The 19,059-nt window shown below is 43.4% G+C and overlaps 1 protein-coding gene across 1 annotated transcript in view; it reads right to left on the bottom strand.

Moving 5' to 3' along the window:
• The window catches only part of LOC109914334 (microtubule cross-linking factor 1), a 162,378-nt gene that overhangs the window by 35,023 nt on the left and 108,296 nt on the right, over window positions 1-19,059 (bottom strand). Inside the window, exons 7-9 of the mRNA XM_048596189.1 lie at window positions 15,892-16,014; window positions 11,479-11,709; window positions 5,174-5,341 (exon numbers count right to left, since the gene is read on the bottom strand). Coding sequence (XP_048452146.1) covers window positions 5,174-5,341; window positions 11,479-11,709; window positions 15,892-16,014 — 522 coding nt within the window. The remainder of the gene's footprint in view (window positions 1-5,173; window positions 5,342-11,478; window positions 11,710-15,891; window positions 16,015-19,059) is intronic.

Below are 19,059 nucleotides of genomic sequence, written 5' to 3'. Positions count from 1 at the left end.
AGAGTTTGCCCTGATTCCCATTGACTAGTTTGGCCAGGATTTTCTTGATGCCACATTAGGTTGAATAAGGCCTTGATGTCAAGGGCAGTCACTCGTTCCTCCCTCTGGAAATCAGCTCTTCTGTACATGTTTGAACAAAGGCTTAATAAGGTCAGGAGCTGAGTGACCCTGGTGGAACCCAAAATAAGCTTTAGTGAGCAAGGTATTGCAAAGCAAGTGCTGGTTGGTAGCACTGTTGATGACCCTTTTCATCACCTTACTGATGATCAAGAATAGATTTGTGAGGCAGTAATTGGCTGGGTTGGATGTGTCTTGCTTTCTTTGTGTTCAGGACATTGCTGGGCAATTTGCCACATTGTCGGGTAGATGCCAGTGTTGTGGCTGTACTGCAGTAGTTTGGCTAAGGGTGTGTAATATTTTGGACTACAAGTCTTCAGTACTGCCAATAGAATGTTGTGCTTCCATTGGCATACTCTCCCGCGCTCTTTATAGAATCAGGGTTGATCCCCTGGCTCGGTGGTAATTGTAGAGTGTGGGATATGCCTGGCTATGAGATTGTAGATTGTGTTGGAGTATGATTCTGTGCTGATGGTCCACAGTGTCTCATGGATGCTTAGTCTTGAGTTGCTAGATCTGTTTATTTATCACATTTAGCATGCTGGTAGTGCCACAGGACATGATGGAGGGTATTCTCAATGTGAAGGTGGGATTTGGGCTCCACAAGGACTGTGCATCTGCAGCTGGGAGATGAGGTCAGTATGTTTTTCCCCCTCTGCTGGTTCCCTCATCGCCTGTTGCAGACCCAGCCTTGCAGCTATGTCCTTTAGGACTGAACCAACGCAATCAGTCATGGTGCTGCCAAGCCACTCTTGGTGGTAGATGTTAAAATGCCTCACCTGGAATACATTCTGTGCTTCCTCCAAGTGAGGTTCAACATAGAGGAGCACTCATCCACCAGGTGATTGGGCAGCATTTGGCAAACAACAGGATGTTTCTTTGCCCAAGTTTGACCTACAACACTTTATGGGGTCCACACTGAGGGCTCCCAGGTCAACTCCCTCTAGACTGTATCCAACTGTGCTGACACCTCCATTGGATCTGTCCTGCTGGTGGGACAGAACATATCTAGGGATGGTGATGGTGGTGTCTGGGACTTTATCTGTAAGGTATGATTCTGTGAGTATGACTATGTCAGGCTGTTGCTTAACTAGTCTGTGAGTCAGCTCTCCCAATTTTGGCACTAGCTCCCAGGTGGTTGTAATGATAACTTTGGAGTGTCAACAATGGCTGACAGTGCCTGTCATTTCCAGTGCCTAGGTCAATGCCGGGAGTTCTGTCTGGTGTCATTCCTTTCCATGGTTTGATACAACTGAATGACTTCTTAGCCCAATCAGAGGGCAGCTAAGTATCAACCACATTGCTGTGGGTCTGGAGTCACATTTAGGCCAGTCTAGGTGAGGATGGCGGATTTCCTTCCCTAAAGGACATTAGTGAACCAGATGGGTTTATACAACAATTGAAAATGGTTTCATAGTCATCATTGGACTTTATTTTATACCATGTACTTTTTAAACTTCAAATCCCATTATCTGCTGTGGTGGGATTTTGATACTGGGGGATTCAACGATTCCAATGCCATGGGGAGATAGTTAAGATTCTCTCTTACAGGAGAAGGTCATTGCCTGGCCCTTGTGTGGAGTGAATGTGAAAGGTCACCTATCAGCTCATTCCTGATTATTGTCTGTGTTTTGCTGGTTAAATGAAATAACTGCCAACTGTAACAGATTGCTTCAGTAGCTGAGAAGTTAGTAAATGCGCTGAACGTTGAGCAATCATCAACAAATGTTTCAACATCCTGGAGCTGTGATACCTGACCTCCAATAACTACAATTATCTTCCTTTGTGCCAAGTACCACTCCAACCAGCTTTCACCCACTACTCCCATTGATTGCACTTTTGCTAGGGCTTCTTATCTAGCGATATACGGTCATACAGCATGGAGACAGAGTCTTCGATCCAACCAGCTCATGCTGAACATAATCCCAAACTAAACCAGTCCCACCTGCCTGCAGCACTTGGTTGAATGCTGCCTTAATGTCAAGGGCAGTCACTCTGAACTACCTCAGGATTTCAGTTCACTTGTCCATGTTTGGAACAAGTCTGTAATGAAGTCAGGAGCTGATTGTCTCTGCAGCACATCAGTGAGCAGCTTATAATCGAGCAAGTGCTGCTTGATCGCTGTTGTTGCTCCCTTCCATGTCTTTGCTGATGATTGTGAGCAGACTGATGGGATGGTCATTGGCTGGGTTGGATTTGTCCTGCTTTTTGTGGAGAGGGTGTACCTGGGTAATTTTCCACATCATTGGGTAATTGTTCTGTAACAGCTTAGCTAGGGGTGTAGTCAGTTCTGAAGATTGGCATCCATGATGGTGGGGACCTCAGGAGCAGGCCAAGGTGGTTTATTCACTCGACGCCTCAGGCTGAAAATACTTGCAAATGCTTCAGCCTCATTTTCAGTATTTGTGTGCTGGGACCACCGTTGCTGAGGGTCCAGACATTTTTGGACACTCTTTTTTACGGTTAATTTTCCACCACCATTCATAGAGGGATGTGGCAGGACTGCAGAGCTTAGATCTGATTCTGGGATCACTTAGCTCTATGGTAAGTTTCAGTTGTTTACCATACAATTTGTTCAATGTTGTAGCTTGACCAGATGGACCAGGCTTGATGGCAATGACAGAGTGAGAAAGATATTGGGGTGCGAGGTATTCAGCCACAGATTCTGGCTAAATACAATATCACTGCCAATGATGACACACAATACCACATGGGTTCCCAGTCTGGTGCTGCCAAATCCATTCTGAAACCGACCCATTTGGCATTGTGGTGGTGCCACACATGATGATGATGAAGAATGTCATCCCAACATTATGCCTCTGTAAGGGATTTGCGGTGGTCACTCCTATTTCACAGACAGATGCATCTGTGGTGGTTAGGTCTTTAAAAATAAAACTGGAGCTAGAGTTGGTTATCTAGTCCACTGAATCTGCTCCATCATCCAATAAGGTTGAGGTTGAACTGATTGTGGACTTAACTCCACTTTCCTGTCCCCAGTAACACATGCCAATCAACCATTCGATTAACTCAGCCTTGAGCAGTTTCAATGAGAATGAGGTCGAGAAGATTTTGTCCTCATTGTTGGTTCTTTCTCAACAGACTGGCAGATACATCCTTCAGGATACGACCAGCCTATTTTGTAACGGTGCTATGAAACCACTCTTGGAGATGGGCATTATCACCCCCTCACCCATTCTGTGCCCTTGCCACCCTCGTTCTTTTACAAGTGGTGTTTAAACTATTAGCCACACGAGACATGCTAGAATAAAGAAAGCCAGATGCGTCTTGTCTGGAAAACAAAGAGCCAAAAGTACTGTGGATGTTGGAAATCTGAAGCAAAAATAGAAATTGCTGGAGAAACTCAGCAGATCTGGCAGCATCTGTGGAGGGAAGGCAGAGTTAACATTTTGGGTCCAGTGACCCTTTTACATAACTGAATTTCAATTTCTGTTACATCTTGTCCACCATCTGCCATGTTGAGACAATGTTAATGGAATCATTGACTCATGACAGCAGTTAATCTTTATTAATTACACATCCGAATCAGACAATCAAACACAGACGCGACCCAAGGAAAACCCATGCTGTGGACAGCTTTGTGAACCTGTTCTTCCCAATCACTGCTACACGTACCACATATTAAGTCTCAAATTACTCCAAAACTGTACTGCATATAGGTTATGCAGCATCATCTGACTTGCCAAATGACCAAACTCTCAATTCCGCTCATCACTGAGAGGTGTAAAGTGTAGGTTTGTATACATGGAGAGGGGAAATTTGAAGAACAAACATTCCTGTAATGTGTTTTAGAGCAGCTTTAGCAGCGAATACACACTGGCAGGTGCTGTTGTTGCAGACGGAAGATGATATTCAACGAGGGTATCTCTTTCAAACCAGACACAGTGATATGAGGCGTTGGTTCAATCAATTTACCAGTGTGGGTGTGAGACGGCAGAACATGAGAACCAGGAGCAGGAGTAGGCTCATCGAGCCTGCTCCACCATTCAATAAGATCAGGGTTGATTTTTCTCATGGAATCAGCTCCATTTGCCCGCCCACTCACCATAACCCTTAATTCCTCTACTGTTCAAAAATCTATCTAACTTTGCCTTAAAAACATTCAATAAGGAAGCCTCAAATGCTTCACTGGGCAGGGAATTCCACAGATTCACATCCCTTTGGGTGAAGAAGTTCCTCCTCAACTCAGTCCTAAATCCTCTCTCCCTTATTTTGCCCCCTACTTCTGGTACTGTTCAAATTTCTCTCGTTCTGAGATGTTTCGTGGTTGAGGGAACTTACTTGAAAACTATTCTAGCATTTCTAGCATTTAAATAAATATGCATTTTCCTGCAATGTAATCAAAGCAAGCAATTTTTGTTAATTAATAGTATTGCTTGCCTATCACAGAGCCAGACATGACATGAAGAAAAGCACATTGGTGAAGTGCTATACGATGTACAGGCCTAAAATCCTCCCAACTAATATTATAATTAGCACATCATGCATCCCAAATAACTCAGTTACTGCATCCCACATCAACTGTTGTGTCTTCTAATTTGTGAACTGTTTCAAAATGCAATAAATTACTTTGAGAGCAATCATCGGGAGGCTTTAGAAAAAGCACAAAATGTGGGGAGTTTGGACCGAGCACAACAGTGAGGGATCTAATCAGCGAAAAATGGCTCAGACAAGTTGCAAATATAAAAATAATGAGTGAAGACAAATTGCTGCAGTGTTAGCACTCTTAGATAAGAGGATTGAGTCCCAGAGAGATCACGGAATGAGAGCAAGCTTATTGTTAACAATGACGTTCGAGCTAAAGGATCCAATTTTAAGAAAGCAGTGGATTTCTCAACTTAGAAAAAGGGGCCGGTGTAAGTTCATTCATTGAAGATCCACCTGCTGATCTGGTAATGGAAGCCACTCAGCTTCACCTGCTGGTTTTTTCAATCATCAATCGATAAGTTCCAACTGACCGAACATGGGGAGAATGGGAGGGGAATAATGGTTGGTGTTGGGGATGTAGGGGTGGGAGGCTTGAGAAGGATTTACCCACCTGCTTCTGGTGTTGGAGTAACTCTTTTGTTTGTAGCTGCGGTCTATGATCATCGGTCTCGGGGCAGGAAAGCTGGGAGTATTCTGTCAGCCCGCACCCACTGTCCTCCTGATCAGCATCCAGCTCTTTCGGCGCAAGGAGCAGGTTCAATTCAGGCAGGTTTTCAATCTGTTCAAACTCAACACACATTATTTGTACGTTAAAAAAATGTTGTACAGTGCGGAAGTAGCCATTCGGCCCATTGAATCCACACCGCCGCTCCAAAGAGCATCCCACTCAGACTCAACCCGCCATCCTATATCCCTGCATTTTCCACAGCTAAGCCTGCACCTCCCTGGATTCTATGCATAATGTAGCATGCCAATCCACCTAACCTTTGGACTGTGGGAGGAAACCTGAGCACTCAGATGAAACACACACAGACACGGAGAGAATGTGCAAACTCCACACAGACAGTCACCCAATCGAACCACTGAGCCACTGTGCCACCCAAACAAGGTCTATAAATTTTGACTGTGGAAGAGTACAGTCCACATTGCTGGAATAAACATTAACTAACTGTCCCGCAACAATGCAGTATTTCAACAAAACATCCTTTGGGATGATTGCACTAGGAGCTAACATCTCGCTTCTGCTTAGTCCTGTGTCCTGCATGAGCTTCCTGCATCTCACTCAGGTATCTAGCTTTGCGGGCTCAAACCAATTATATCAGAATGTTCATGAGAATAGTGATGGGAAAGGGCTACTAAAATGAACGATCACAAAGTCAGTTCAGTCAGTCGAAAATTCTCCTCCAGCCGAGGTGATCTCACACTTCTAGAACATCAACCCTGCAGAGCTCTTAGGGTTAGCTATCAGCTGTTAGATCATTGAACTATTTTGACTCGGCTTCCTTGTGATACCAACTGGATCGTCCAGCCTCCGAAAGAGAGAAAAACACCTTTTACTTTGAGGCTTTGGTTCAGGATGGTCGCCCTATGAGATTGTAGGGAAAGGGAATGATTTAGGAAACTATGAATGATCAGTAAATGATTAGCTGTGTGACAATGGTTGACTGGTGTTTATTGCCCACCATTGCCAGCATGTTGCCAAGATTTTGCTGCCTGGAACTCAGGGGGTAAGACTGGGTGTGGGCAGGGACACAAAACAAGACAGAATCGATCACATCTATCGCCTATTACAACTCTCACCCAAGATTCACTTCCACTGACTTCAAAGCCACGCACATCATTGGGGTGTATAATGGTCATGTCTGATCTCATCCTGATTGTCTCCTGCTCAAATTCCTTCCTCTCTGAACTCTTTTCCACCCTCAGTATTTCCAATCCTCACCCACCACAGCTTTAAAACCCACTCGGCCGATGTATCTTGTCATTTCTGGATGCTCTGCACTGCAGCCTTCATTTTCTTTCAGCTCATAGTGGTCTCACTGCTAGTCCAGCAGCTGGCTCATCCAGACTAAAACTACAAGTGCAGACTGGTGGGATGGTAACTGGCTTGCTTTTTTTGTGAAGGTAGCATACTGGGCAGTTTCCCGGGTTATTGTGTAGTTGTTCTGTAGCGGCTTAGCTCAGGGTTTGGTCAGTTCTGAAGATTAGCATCTATGATGGTGGGGACCTCAGGAGGAAGCCAAGATGGCTCACTCACTTGACACCTCAGTCTGAAGGTTATACAACACGCCAGGCCATATCAAAAAAACAGGTTCTAACAACCTGGCCACAGCCTTTGTTAGACAGACAGCAAGAAGGTGCTCAGATGTTTCAGTATCCTTGGAAAACTAGAGGAAAATGGCGGGAGATGGTACAAAAGGTGAGAGAACACAGCGGGGTCGGTGGAGGGGGAAGAGAGAGAGAGACAGAGACAGACAGAATGTTCACATATTCGAGGAAGTTATCGTTATAGCTGTATTAACATGGAATCAGTAAGGCTGAAATCCAGGATAATGCTCTGGGAATATGGTTTGGAATCCCACCACAACAGGTGGTGAAATTTGAATACAATCTGGAATTAAAAGCTGATTTAATGGTGACAATGAAGTCACAAGAGGGAGAACCTCAACCTTACTAATCTGCCTGCCACAGATGCATCTGTTCATGACAGTATTGGTAAGAGTGACTACTGCGCAGTCCTTGTGGAGACAACACCCTGTCTTCACACTAAAGCTGCCCTCCATCATGTTGTATGGCACTAGCATTATGCTTAATGGGATGGACTGCGAGCATATCTAGCAACAGTGAAGCGCAGTGGGCCATCAACAGCAGCAGAACTGTTCTCCAGCGCAAATCTGCAACCTTATGGCCCGGTATATCATCCACTTAACCCTTCAAGTCCTTCAAGCTTGATCCCAATCAAGCCAGGGGATCAACCCTGGTTCAATGGAGCGTGCAGGAGGGCATGCCACTAGGAATACCACAAAGTGAGGTGTGAGCCTGGTGAATCTACTAGACAGGACAAACAACACAGGCAGCGAGCGATAGAGCTACACTATCTCATAACCAATGGATCAGATCTAACTATGGGGTCCTGCCACATCTAGTTGTGAATGGCAGTGGACAATTAAACTACTGAATGGAGAAGGAGGCTCCACAAACACCCCCAGCGACATCAGTGCAAAAGACAAGGCTGAAGCATTGACATTCATCTTTCTCCCAAATGTTGAGTGGGTGTTCCATTTTGGCTTCCTCCTAAGTCCCTAGTGTCCTTTTTTCAACCTTTAGCCAACTTGATTCACTCTATGTCAGATCAAGAAATATTTGAAGGCACTGGATACTGCAAAGGCTATGCCAATTACTGTTCCAACAGTCCCCTCACGACCATCAGTAAAGTGATGGAAGTGGTCATTAGCAGTAATATTAAATGGCACTTCCTCAACAATACCTACTTACTGACGCTCAGTTTGAGTTGTGCCAGGGTCACTCAGCCCCTGCCCTCGTTACAGCCTTGATTCAAATATGGACAAAAGAACTGAATTCCAGATTGAACACAAAAAATGCTGGAGATCACAGCGAGTCAGGCAGCGTTAATGGAGAGACAGCAAGCTAACATTCCTCGTCCAGATGACTCTTCATCAGAGCTGATGTGAAGTGTGGATGGGGCAGCATTTATGCAATTGAGGGGGGGTGGAGGCGGAGGTTAGAGTGCTGAGGGAGAAAGGGTGTTGATAGTGCAGATTAAGTGATCAGAATGTGAGAATGGTAGAACAATGGTGTGTCTAAGTATCAGACTGGAAAGAACAGATAGTCCCATTGGTGTGGTGGGGGGAGAGGAGAGAGGACATGGTGACAGAGAATGTAACAAGTAAAGCTAAAAGAAATGGAAGGAATGGAGATAACACAGTGTGGAGCTGGAGGAACACAGCAGGTCAGGCAGCAGCAGTGGAACAGGAAAGCTGATGTTTCGGCTCGGGACCCTTCTTCATTTCATTCAGCTTTCCTAATCTGAAGGTGTTGAACTCAATATTAAGTTCAAAAGGTTGTAAAGTGCCTAACCAACCTTCTGAGCTTTACTGAGTTCAGATTATGAACCACTTCCATTCCTTCCCTTTCTTTCAGCTTTACGTGTTATATTCTCTGTCACCATGTCCTCCCACCAACCCCCAACCCCACCTCAGAGGCACTGTCTATTCTTTCCAGTCTGGCAGTTAGACACACCATTGTTCTGCCATTCTCACATTCCAGTCACTTCATCTGCACTATCAACACCCTTTCTCCCACTGCACTCCACCACACCCCCCCGAGTATAGCATAAATGTTGCCCCCTCCACACTTCACATCAGAGCTTTGATGACGAGTCATCTAGACCTGAAACATGACCCTACTGTCTCTCCAAGGATGCTGCCTCACCCAATGTGATCTCCAGCATTTGTTGTTTTCAGTACAGATTCCAGCATCTGCAGTAGTTTGCTCCTAACTGAATTCCAGAGGTGAACTCAGAGTGATAGCCCTTGACATCAAGGCTGCATTTGACTGAGTGTGGTATGAAAGGGTCCTAGCAAAACTGGAGTCAATAGGAATCAGGAGGAAATTTCTCCAATGGTTGGAGTCAAACCTAGCATAAAGGAAAATGGTTGAGATTGTTGGAGGTCAGTCATCTCAGCTCCAAGAAATCTCTGCAGGAGTTCCTCAGTGTGTAGTGTCCTGGGTTCAACCATCTTCAACTGCTTCATCAATGACCTTCCCTCCATCATAAGGTCAGAGGTGGGGATGTTTGCTGATGATTACACAATGTACAGTGCCATTTGTGACTGCTTAGATACTGAAGCAGCCATGCCCAAATGTTCCATGACCTGGACAATATCCAGGTTTGGGCTTATAAATGGCAAATACATTTGTGCTACAAATATGCTAGGCCATGGCCATCTCCAACAAGAGAGAACCTAAATATTACGCCTTGGCATTCAATGTTATTAGCTCCGTTAAACTCCGCACTATTAACATCCTGGAGGTTACCATTTATCAGAAACTAAACTAGACTACCCAGGTACGCATATGGTTTCAAAGGTAGATCAGAGGCTAGGAATTTTGTAGTGAGTAACTTACCTCCTGACTCCACAAACCCTGTTCACTACCTACAAGGCACAATTCAGGAATATGCTTCACTTGCCTGGATGTGTACAGCTTCAGGAACACTCAAGAAGCTCAACACCCCATCCAAGACAGAGCAGTCCACCTGACTGTCACCTCATCCACCAACTTCAACGTTTACTTCCTTCGCCACCGATGCACACTGGCAGCAGATGCCTGTCTGTCATTGAGACTTGTTATAATCTTCCAAGCCTGGAACTTCCACCAATTAAGATGGACCAAAGGAAGCAGATGTTTCCAAACATCATCATCTGCAAGTTCTCCCTCCAAGCCTCACACCATCCTGACTTATAACTACGTTGCTGTTACCTTGCTATAGCTGTGTCAAAATCCTGGAACTTCCTTCCTAACAACACTGTTGGTGTCCCTGCACCCTACTGACTGCAGCAGTTCAAGCAGAGAGGTCACTACCACCCTGTCCAGGGCAGTCAGGAACGGGCAATAAATGCTGGCCTCGATAGCGGCACCTGAATGCTGTGATTTAATGTAAATGAGTATCAAAGGTACAAAATGAAAGGTGATGAAATAACAACTTATAAAGAAAGTCAAGGCATTCGAGGCTATGGGCCAAATGCTTGAAAATGGGATCAGAATAATTGGGTGGTTGTTTGTGATCAGCACAGACTTGATAGCCCAAAGGGCCTATTTTTGGTGTTGTAAACCTCTATGATTATAATTCTAAAGGAGGAATAATGTGATAAGGTGAAACAGGGTTGAAAAGACACACTGGAACTGCTATAGAAGCTCATGGATGTGATAAACATAAATCATTAAGGAGAAAAGAAATGTGAGGTATGTTCAGCAATTGTTAGAAAAGCTACATGGTGCAAGCATTTTGTCACGCTGACCAGAACCAGCCCGCAATACAAAAGATTCGGACAGGTTTGTAATTCGTTCTTTCACGTGTAGGGGGATAGCTGGAGCTATGACTTCTTCTCTGTGCAGTCTTTTGATTTGACTGAGAGTAGCTCAACAAAGATCTCCACATTTCATTCTACACTATTCTTTGCTGGGGTGAACTAAATTTTGTGTTCGAAGATAGCTGAAGAAATCAGCAGGAAGCAGTTTTATCAACATTGGCATCAGCTGTGGTTTGAAAACACGGCAGCTTTTCCTGTGGTGGAACTTGTGATAGCTCTATCCATGCTCCTAAGCCTTGCTTCAAGTGCAAGCAAGACTCCCCTGTTCCAAGATAAACAGCTCTTTCCTCAATGCCAAACTGTTCCATTCCTGGCAACATTCTTTTCAGTTTCCTCTGTACCCTCTCCAGTACAATTGCATTCTCATAATGCATTGATCAAAGCCGTTCATAGTGGCTGTGATTTAACTGGTGTTTCATACAATTCTAGCACAACTACCGTGCTCTCATATTCTATGAAGCAAAGATCCCGGATGCCTTGTTGATTTCCTCATCAACGTGCCCTGCTCCTTTCAGGGATCTGTGGTCAATACAACCCAAGTTCACTTTATTCTCCAACATTTGGTGGACTGCAGCGGTTCAAGAAGGCAGCTCACCACTACCTTCTCAAGGGCAACTAGGGGCGGGCAAGACATGCTGGTTAGCCAGTGACGCCCACAAATGAATGAAAAAAAAATTCTCAGTATCCCATCGTTATGACTGTTTTTTAAATTATTTGCCAAATTTTAATTGCAAAGTCAAAAATTGAGAGTGGTCAAGACTGCAAATTAGTTATGCATTGAGTTGAGATGCAGGGATCATACCTCCAAGATGTCCTCTCCACTGTACTCCATCTTCTTGCCTTGCCTCCAGTGTTTGAGCAGCCACTTAAGTTTAACATAGAACAAGTAAGTGCTCTCCTTGAACATTCTCATCTCCTGCAGTAGCAGAGCCCTTTCGTGACTCCATGACTTCTGCTCCAGTCTGTTCTGCAAGTTCAGGCTCTGTACTTCAAAGTCTTTCCTCCGCAAGTTCTTCTGGTTTTCCTCTTCAATCTGTGGCAGCAAAGAAAATATTATTCTAGGCACTTTAGATTTACTGGAGCATGAAGCTAAAGATTCAAGGATTAAAGAAAAGACCCACCTTGGGATTTACTTAGTGCTATATCGAAGAAAGAGGTCCTGATCCCTCTTCAATAACTTTCTACCCTAATCTCCACATCACATGGACAAGAGAAACATTATTAAGACATCATGTTTCAGGTAAATATAAATTTAAAGGTCTTTGCATGCAGAATTTACGATACTTTTACAGTGAGGGTGGAGAGAAATGATTTTTCGCTTGCTATGATCAAAAATGGAGCAATGTTGAAGTCTAACATCAGTTTTGAGCACATTCAGGCCACATCATTTCACTGCTTCGATAGTGTAACCATCTGAGGTGTCAGCAGAGACTCACTTACTTCTGCCTTACTAAGGCACTCAGATCTTTTTGTGACAAACCTGTGCCAACTGGCACCAAACTGCAGGCTTTCCTGTATGTTGTGAATTTATTTTCAATTAGACATTGTAAAAACATTGCTATAATTCACTGAGGCAAAAAGAGATGATATCCCACTCAGCAGTTTAACATGGGAGTTCAATCCAATTCAGCATCAGGAAACACAGCCATTGTTTTGCCTGGTTTCCCTCAGACACAGGAAACTCCTTATCAATTTGGGTAAGATTCATGTCCTGTATTCTAACCCATTGTGTTACACACCACTAATCCACTCTGAATCAGTTATAAATTATAAATCCCACTGTGCGAGCATGTAACAAAATATGTTTTTAATCACCAAATAAAACTGATAATAAAATGCCTGTGGCCATCCCTAGTCCAATGACCTCACCTGGCAAGACTTTAAAAGGAAAAGGAGGTTTTAGGCCAGTTATGTTTCAATTTAGAAATTAAATAACATTTGTTATGCAAAATAATTAGTGCATTTTGCCCAAAGAGTGAATTTGTTTGAGGCAATGTAAAAAGTCTCTCAAGATAAATCTGACTTCATATTTTCCACACGAACACAATCCTCTGCCAATGTTTCTTAACTTCAGTATGACTCTGTGAAGAAATTCTTGATTCCCTTTTAATGATTGGAGGAACACAATTGCTTCCTCTCTACACAGTGAGCTTGAGGGGAGATGACATCACGGGGGCTGTAAAATTCTGCACAGACTCTTGACTCAAAGCTCCATGGCATCTGTCCATTTTTTGTCCCAGTCAAAATTCCTTGGAAAAGCTTACAGAAAGCCTGGCAAAGAACTGGAGCTAAAATGACGCCCTCCTTCCTTGAATAAGTCCAAGGAATAAAACCAAATATAAATACAGCTTTCAACACACATCGCCACATCGTTCAGAAACTTTGGAAGGGGCCTGACCTGAGCTAGTTACTGACTTTCTCACGTAGAATCAGACAGCACTATTGTGAATTGCTCATCTTGGTATGAAAACTGTGGGAGTTAGCGAGCAGAGCCCCTGGTGTGGAAGTGCATGTCCCTAACAGTCTGTTTTTCATGACAGAATTGGAGGCCATTTTGCCCAGAAGTAGTCAATGACCCTGACAAAAGAAAACACACTCTTAAGGTCTTATGTCATTTAAATGCCGAAAGGTTACAGAACTTTGAGGTTCAGTCACGTTCCTCCACTCTTTCCCCATAACTTTGCAAACGTTTCCCTTTTAAATACAAAGACAAAGAAAAAGAAAACTCCTCATGACTGCTCCTGGATTTCTGCTACTTATCTTGCCTCAAAAGGAACAGAATGCTCTGCTTTGAATGCTAGCTGCATTTTTTTCCATCAGGGCAATAAACATCCTTCTGAATTTTAAGAACATATAAATTAGGGGCTTTGAGCCATTTCGAGCCTGCTCCACCATTTAGTAAGATCGTGGGTGGATCTGACTGTGGCCTCAGCTACACACATTCCTGCCTACCCCTCTATTAACTTTTGACTTCCATGTTAATTGAGAAGATGTCTATATCTGCCTTAAAAATAGTCCCTGCCTTGACCACACCCTGGGGAACAGAGTTCCAAAGACTCACATCCCTTCAAGAAAAAAAATGTCACCACACCCATGTAGTAAATGGGACATCCTTCTGTGTGTCTAGAGTGTGGTCTCTCCCATAGGGGGCAGTGTCCTTTCAGTATCCACCCTGACAAATCCCTCAGGATTCAGTAAGATCATCTCTCAGTCTTCTAAACTCCAATAGATTAAGGCCAGTCTGTTCAACCTTTCCACATAACATCACAGATCACCTACAGGCCCTTTGGCCCAACAAGTCTACACCAACCCCCAGGGCATCCCACCCAGACCCATACCCCTATAACCCACCTAATCTACACATTCCTGAACACTACAGGCAATCCACATTTGGACTGTGGGAAGAAACCAGAGCACCTGGAGGAATCCCACACAGAAACAGGGAGAACATGCAAACTCCATATAGACAGGCACCCAAGGTTGGAATTGAACCCAGGTTCCTGGTGCTGGGAGGCAATAGTGCTAACCACTGAGCCACTGTGTCACCCCAGCTATCAGGCCAGCTATCAGTCGAATAAACCATCTCTGAACTCGTTCCAAAGCATTTATACCCTTTAATAAATTAGGAGATCAAAATTGTACACAGTAATCCAGATCTCTGCACTGTCCTGTACAGTTGTAGCAAAACAAACCTGCTCTTACATTCCACTTCCCTTGCAACGAATGAGCCAATTCCATTTGACTTTCTAACAGCATGTTGGACCTGTATACTAACTTGCTGTGTTTCAGGTAATCAACAGCCAGATCTGTCTGAACCTCAGAATTCTGTAATCTTTCAGCATTTAAATGGCATAATGACCTTAAGAGCATGTATTCTTTTGTCAGGGTCATTGACTACTTCCAGGCAAGATGGCCTCTAATTCTATCATGAAAAACAGCCTCTGTTAGGACATAAACTTCCACACCAGGGGCTCTGCTCGCCAACTCCCACAGTTTTCATACCAAGATGAGCAATTCACAACGTCACTGCCATGGAAAGAACAACACTGGACTACTTGGAGATGGGATTCAGATACAAGGCTGACCTATTGACACCCTATGCACCAAAAAGCAAGATCCCTGCTGATTAATGAAAAGGAAAACCATCAGTATAAAAGTAATAGAGCTGTTAACTAATCATAGCAAATCAATCTCTATCAATTAGTATACAAAAGACTCATACCACCAGACAATAGTCCCAGTTGAGAAAATCCTTGGAAACTATATGTCTAAGGTCACTTGCCACGTACCATGTCTCAAATTGTTCATATATTGTATTCCAAATAGGATCGCCCACAGTGGGTGAGCTCTGAGTCACTGGTTTGCTGTAAAAAGGTGTTATTCAGGCCTTTGCTTATTGGGAGATCCAGAGTGTGTGAGAGAATTCCTTCCCTTTGTTAAAGAAACCTAGGCTGGAGAGCTGGTAAAGGTAAAACTGGCAAAGGCTTCCCTCATTTTGGTCAAAGCCCTTAAATCAGGTAGAACCCTTCCCTCAGGAATTTTAAGCAGTTGGAAGACGGAGGATAGTTTTCCACGGGATAGGAGGTCCTCAGGCTGAATTCACAGAGGGCCACAGCTTGTGGTAAGGACGGTCAATGGATGGTACACACAAGCTTAGTGAGTCATGTTTTGCCCTGGGACTAGTCTCCAGTATCCATTCTTGCAAATGGGTGCGCAAGTCAAGATTCAGTTTATAATGACTATAATAATGGTTTATAATGTGAGATGACACTGAATCTAAAGAACTGAGAACTGGTCTCCTTGCTGGATAGTCAAATTCATCCCAATTTTTGTTGCAGCCGTTCAAACAAAGTCAACTCTTGAGGTTTATGGATCGACACGCACTGTCTACACTCTAGATCCTCAATCAAGTTTCCTTTCTTTGTATCCAAACATGGATTATGTCGGCAGGTTGTTCCACTACCCTCACCTAATGCCCGCGCATCCACTTTCCAGTTGAGACCATGGATAACAATTAGGGTACAAGAACTTCACTCACACCTAGAGGCACTGAGACCAAGGGGATCCAAATGAAGACATGAGTGTAAGTGACTGATTGATCAGAGGCCAAGGATTAAATCAGTCAAGGATCTCACTCTTTTCACAAGTAACTTTCTCCCAGGATATTATGTGAATCTGCTCAAATAGTTTATCTCAAGAGATTATCTGTACCCACCTGAATGATCTTGCTGGTGAATTTTTCGTTTTCGTCCTCCCGAAGCTGCCTTTCCTGTTCCAGACGAACTTGCAGCTCCTGAACAGATAGATCCTGGTCTGGTAAAACATGGGATTCCCTGAGCTGTGCATTTTGGACAAAGAGATACATTCAGTTGAAGCCGAGTTAATGAATAGCCTGATATCAGAGAACCTCCTCAAGCCTTTTTCTGTTATGAAAGAAATGAAAATGATGCTTCTACTTGTGATTTTTGGACTGTACCCACTGCATGTGACTTTGCAGGTTGTTAATGTAGAGGAAAATCTCAGAAGTAATAATGGCCCAGGTCTGAGCTGCAATGTATCCCCCCTTCTGTCAGTAACTCACTGGAAATACTGGTGATGTCAAATTGGGATTTGGTCCCTTCACAAAAATCTTTAGGGTAAAATTACCAACAGAAGAAATTTGAATTCAATAAAATATCTGGAATTAGGAATCTAATGATGACCATGAATCCATTGTCACTTGTTGGAAAAACCCATCTGGTTCACTAATGTCCTTTAGGGAAGGAAACTGCCATCCTTACCTGGTCTGGCCTACATGTGACCCCTGCCCCACTGCAATGTGGTTGACTCTGAACTGCCCTCTGGGCAATTAGGGATGGGCAATAAATGCTGTCTCACCAGCGACGCCCTCACCCTGTTAACGAATAAAGGGAAATTTACAGACAAACAGCAGTATAAGCTGTGCTCGTCAATAGCCTGCTATCTCTGAATATTGGATTGCAGTGTTTCTAGCTACTGCTCCTTATTAAAGGGTTTTTCTGACTAATAAACAACAGGTCAGACCTTCAGGCAAATCTGTCCCTGAGCTGTATTTGAATCAGACTCTAAGATTAACTTTGGAGCTACTTAAACCTTTGCTTGCCACCAGCTATCATAAGCAGCATCACGGCCTAACCTTAAGTGCTGAAGGATTCACACCACAGAATTAAAACTTGAGATCAGATTTATGTCTCTCCTACTAACAGGCTTTATAAAAATCAAATACCAAAAAGACAACTTTTATCCTGTTTCTGCTCAGTCTTCACACAAGTTGCATTTTCCTAATCTATTCTGCATCTTTATCTTGTGAGGTTTCCTACATTTCATGTACTCTCACTCTTCTTTTCAGTGTCTTACAATGCTACAGCAGAGGACACCATTCAGCCCGTGATGCCTGTGCTAGCTCATTCTTTGATAAGTCTATCTAATTAATCCTACTTCCCTGTTCTATTCCCGTAGCTCCATAGTTCATTTTCTTCTTCTAGTTTTACTGCAATTCATCGTTGAAAGTTATCTGCTAACTCACCCTTTTAGATAGTGCATTTCAGATCAAAAAGAGTTACTGTGTCAGAAGCTTAGTAAATAGTGATCATAACATGATTGAGTTCATTGTAGCATTCGAAAGTGAAAATCATGAATCAACTACTAGAGTTTTAGATTTATGTGAAGCCGGCTTTAATGATATGAGACAGAGACTGTAGTGATTGTATTGAGGTCAGCCAGCTGGACCTCATAGGTTATGAGCTCCCTGACTGAAGTTGTTAATCTGTTCCAATTAGGGAGCCCTGGCTGACAGATAAAAAGAGAAGTATCAGAGATTCTGGCACTCAGAACTGACTCTGAAAAGGTAATACTAGAGTCAAGAACTTTTCACGTGTAAATAAAGGGTGACTTGTTGACAGGATCTTAGTCTCTATAGAGCTTTTTCGGAGACCGTCCACAGTAAACTTGGAAAATCTTCTAATGGGTAAAACAACTGAAGAACAGCAGAGGAGTAAAGAAGTATTTAACACAATACAAAACTAGTTTTTACCACTGAGAGAAAAAAGCTCCACTTCACAGAAAAAAAAACACCTATGGATTATTATAAAGGTAAGGGTTTAGAAAAATGCAAAAGATAGCACAGATCCAGTTGAATGAAAAAGATACAAGGACCAGCAAAGGGCCACAAAGCAACTTATAAGAGCTACTAAAACGAATTATGAAAAGAAACTTGGCAGGGACCTCAAAATCAGTAAAAAGAAATTGCCCAGTCACATAAACAGAAAGCGGATGGTCAGGAGCAATGTTGGCCCACTAAAGACTGAAACTGGGGATGTTATCAAAGACTATGGGGAAACAGAGGAGATGTTGAGTAATTACTTTGCCTCAGTATTTACAGGAGAAAAGGAGGATAACTTGCCAGAAGTCCTGTAGAAATTAATAGTGGATCGGGAATAGGGATTGAATAAAATTAACATAAGTAAAACATTGGTAATGAGGAAATTAATGGAATGAAAGAGTGACAAATCCCCAGGACCTGACAGTTTCCATCTGAGGGTGTTAAAGGAAGTACGTGAGCATGTTGCAGAAACTTTAATTTAATTTTTTTTTGAAAATTAATCTTAACCATCCTTAACCATTCATGAGTACTTTTTGCTTTATGTTCTTTAGTCTTCATATGTCTTCCTTTAGCCAGTATTTGTAGCCCATCCCTAGTTGTCATTATGAATGTGATGGTGAGCTGTCTTCCTGAAGCACTGCAGTCCACAATGCCATTAGGGAGGGAGTTTCAGGGATTTTACTCAGCGACACCTAAGGAATGGCAATATATTTCTGAGTCAGGATGGTGAGTGGCCTGAAGGGGAACTTACAGTTGGTGGTTTTCTTATGTGTTTGTTGCCCTTGTCCTTTGAGATGGAAGTGGTCATGGGTTTGGACATTGGTTTTTAAGGAGCATTGGTGAATTTCTGCAGATGGTCGACACTTAGTAGCAGCAGTATAAGTAGTGCAGGGGTTGGATGTTTGTGGAGTGCTGCCAGTTAGGCAGGTTGTTTTGTCCTGGATGGTGTCAAGCTTCTTGAATGTTGATGGAGCTTCACACAGCCAGGCAAGTGGGGGATATCACTCTCCTGACTTGTGCACTGTAGATGATGGATAGGCTTCACAGAGGCAGGAGGTGAGTTAATCACTGCAGTATTCATAGCCTCTGACCTGCTCTTGTGGCCACTGTATTTATGTGGCTAGTCCAGTTCAGTTTCTAGTCCATGGTAATCTCCAGGATGTTGGTGGTGGCAGATTCAATAATGGTAATGCCACTATGTGCTGAGGGATGATGGTTAGATTGTCTTTCATTGGAAATGGTCATTGCTCGGCAAAGGTATGG

The sequence above is a fragment of the Rhincodon typus genome, chromosome 4 (genome assembly GCF_021869965.1).
Source record: "Rhincodon typus isolate 14 chromosome 4, sRhiTyp1.1, whole genome shotgun sequence".
Lineage (NCBI taxonomy): Eukaryota > Metazoa > Chordata > Chondrichthyes > Orectolobiformes > Rhincodontidae > Rhincodon > Rhincodon typus.
This window is presented reverse-complemented; position numbering and strand designations above follow the sequence as displayed.